At 33.0% G+C, this 2,500-nt stretch overlaps 1 protein-coding gene across 2 annotated transcripts in view; it reads left to right on the top strand.

Moving 5' to 3' along the window:
- Positions 1-2,500, top strand: part of asns (asparagine synthetase) — a 44,560-nt gene that overhangs the window by 32,788 nt on the left and 9,272 nt on the right. For both annotated transcript variants that reach the window (XM_061983233.1, XM_061983234.1), the window contains exon 7: positions 1,047-1,173. In XM_061983233.1, the coding sequence (XP_061839217.1) occupies positions 1,047-1,173 (127 nt within the window). The remainder of the gene's footprint in view (positions 1-1,046; positions 1,174-2,500) is intronic.

The following is a 2,500-nucleotide window of genomic DNA, read 5'->3' as shown; positions in this document are numbered from 1 at the left end:
ATGCTCCTTGTCATTCAGGTCTTGATTGTCCAAGTTCAGAAAGTACACATGTCTTGTTAATACTCGATCAAGTGTCTTATTTATACTTTGCTTACACAACATTGAGTAGATCCTCCTTTGGTTTTCTGGGCTGCTCCTTCGGTTTTCTCACAATCGTCCTTACACCACCAGAGAAATCTTGTAAGAGATCCAGAGACAGGGAGACTTTTCTTACATTGAACACAAATATAAGCGCAACACTTTTGTTTTTGCTCCCATTTTTCATGATTTGAACTCAAAGATCTCAAATATTGTTCACAAATCTGTCTAAATCTGTGTTAGTGAGCATTTCTTCTCTGCCAAGATAATCCATCCCACCTCACAGGTGTGGCATATCAAGATGCTGATTAAACTGCATAATTATTGAACAGAAATGTGCATTTTGACTTTATTGGGGGTTTCAGGTGTTTATATTTTTGTTCAGAGTACTCAAATTATTATTATCAACTAGATGAAGCAATTCCTGAAGGGATTGCGTGTGAATGCTCCAATGCTGAAGATGAACTGAAACGCTGACAGAATGTAGCATGAATGTAAGAATAGTTGGAATGTTTGAATGTTGAAGAGTTTTGAGTTTCCAGGAAAACCGGAATTTGGTTTGGAACTTGGGAAAGTGTTAATTTGAAAGTCCAGGATGAGTGGAATGTGTTGATGTTAGAATGGTTTGAATAGGTTGACAAATGTGGGAATTGTGCAACTTGGAAAAATGTCCCATTCATTTTAATGGGAACTTCCTGGAAATTTGGGAATTTTGGGAAATGCGGGATTAAAAAAAAAAGATTAGGAGCATGAATGTCCTGAATGAGATGATTTGGATGTGTTGGTGTTGTTTAATTCGGTCAAGAAGTGTTGAAGTAGTAACAGTTTTTCAATTGAGAAATTGTATTATGGAATTTCGGGAAAACTGGGAATATTTCCAATTCCTAAACCCACTTGTGTTTTTTGTCCTGACTAAGAAAAATGTTTTGCAAAGTTATGTTGAAGTAACAAGAAGGTTGATGTCCAAGGTGGCCGCTCACATTGGCAGTGAGCACCATGAAGTCAACTTCAGTGCAGAAGAAGGCATCAGAGCAGTGGAGGAAGTCATCGTCAGCCTCGAGACCTACGACATCACCACCATACGCGCCTCCGTCGGTGAGTACTAACTCATATTGTACTACTACACTCATATTGTACTACTACACTCATTCTTTACTACTACACTCACAATACTGATCATTTGTTGTCAAAATAACAGGATTAGAACAGCGATGAACACGCCTTCAGAGCAACACTAGCAAAGTATACTATAGTATAGTCAAATATAATATAGTATAGCACAGTAAAATATAGTATAGTATGGGAAAGTATGCTATAGTATAGTCAAATATAGTATAGTCAAATATAGGCTAGCAAAGTATACTATAGTATAGTCAAATATAATATATTATAGCACAGTAAAATATAGTATAGTATTGGAAAGTATACTATAGTATAGTCAAATATAGGCTAGCAAAGTATAGTATAGTCAAATATAGGCTAGCAAAGTACTTAGTATAGTGTAGTATAGAATCATGTAGTCTAGTATAGTGTAGTATATTATAGTCTAGTATAGTGTAGTGTAGTATCATGTAGCCTAGTATAGTATTGTATAGTATCATGTAGTCTAGTATAGTGTAGTATATTATAGTGTAGTATATTATAGTCTAGTATAGTGTAGTATAGTATAGTATCATGTAGTCTAGTATAGTGTAGTATAGTATCATGTAGTCTAGTATAGTATCATGTAGTCTAGTATAGTGTAGTATAGTATCATGTAGTATAGTGTAGTATATTATAGTCTAGTATAGTATCATGTAGTATAGTATTGTATAGTATAGTCTAGTATAGTGTAGTATATTATAGTCTAGTATAGTGTAGTATCATGTAGCCTAGTATAGTATTGTATAGTATCATGTAGTCTAGTATAGTATATTATAGTCTAGTATAGTGTAGTATATTATAGTCTAGTATAGTGTAGTATAGTATCATGTAGTATAGTATAGTATCATGTAGTCTAGTATAGTGTAGTATAGTATCATGTAGTCTAGTATAGTATCATGTAGTCTAGTATAGTGTAGTATAGTATCATGTAGTCTAGTATAGTGTAGTATATTATAGTCTAGTATAGTATCATGTAGTATAGTATAGTATAGTCTAGTATAGTGTAGTATATTATAGTCTAGTATAGTGTAGTATAGTATCATGTAGTCTAGTATAGTGTAGTATAGTATCATGTAGTCTAGTATAGTGTAGTATAGTATCATGTAGTCTAGTATAGTATCATGTAGTCTAGTATAGTATCATGTAGTCTAGTATAGTGTAGTATATTATAGTCTAGTATAGTGTAGTATAGTATCATGTAGTATAGTATTGTATAGTCTAGTATAGTGTAGTATAGTATCATGTAGTATAGTATTGTATAGACTAGTATAGTGTAGTA

This window comes from Nerophis lumbriciformis, linkage group LG21 (assembly GCF_033978685.3).
Source record: "Nerophis lumbriciformis linkage group LG21, RoL_Nlum_v2.1, whole genome shotgun sequence".
NCBI classification, from domain to species: domain Eukaryota; kingdom Metazoa; phylum Chordata; class Actinopteri; order Syngnathiformes; family Syngnathidae; genus Nerophis; species Nerophis lumbriciformis.
This window is presented reverse-complemented; position numbering and strand designations above follow the sequence as displayed.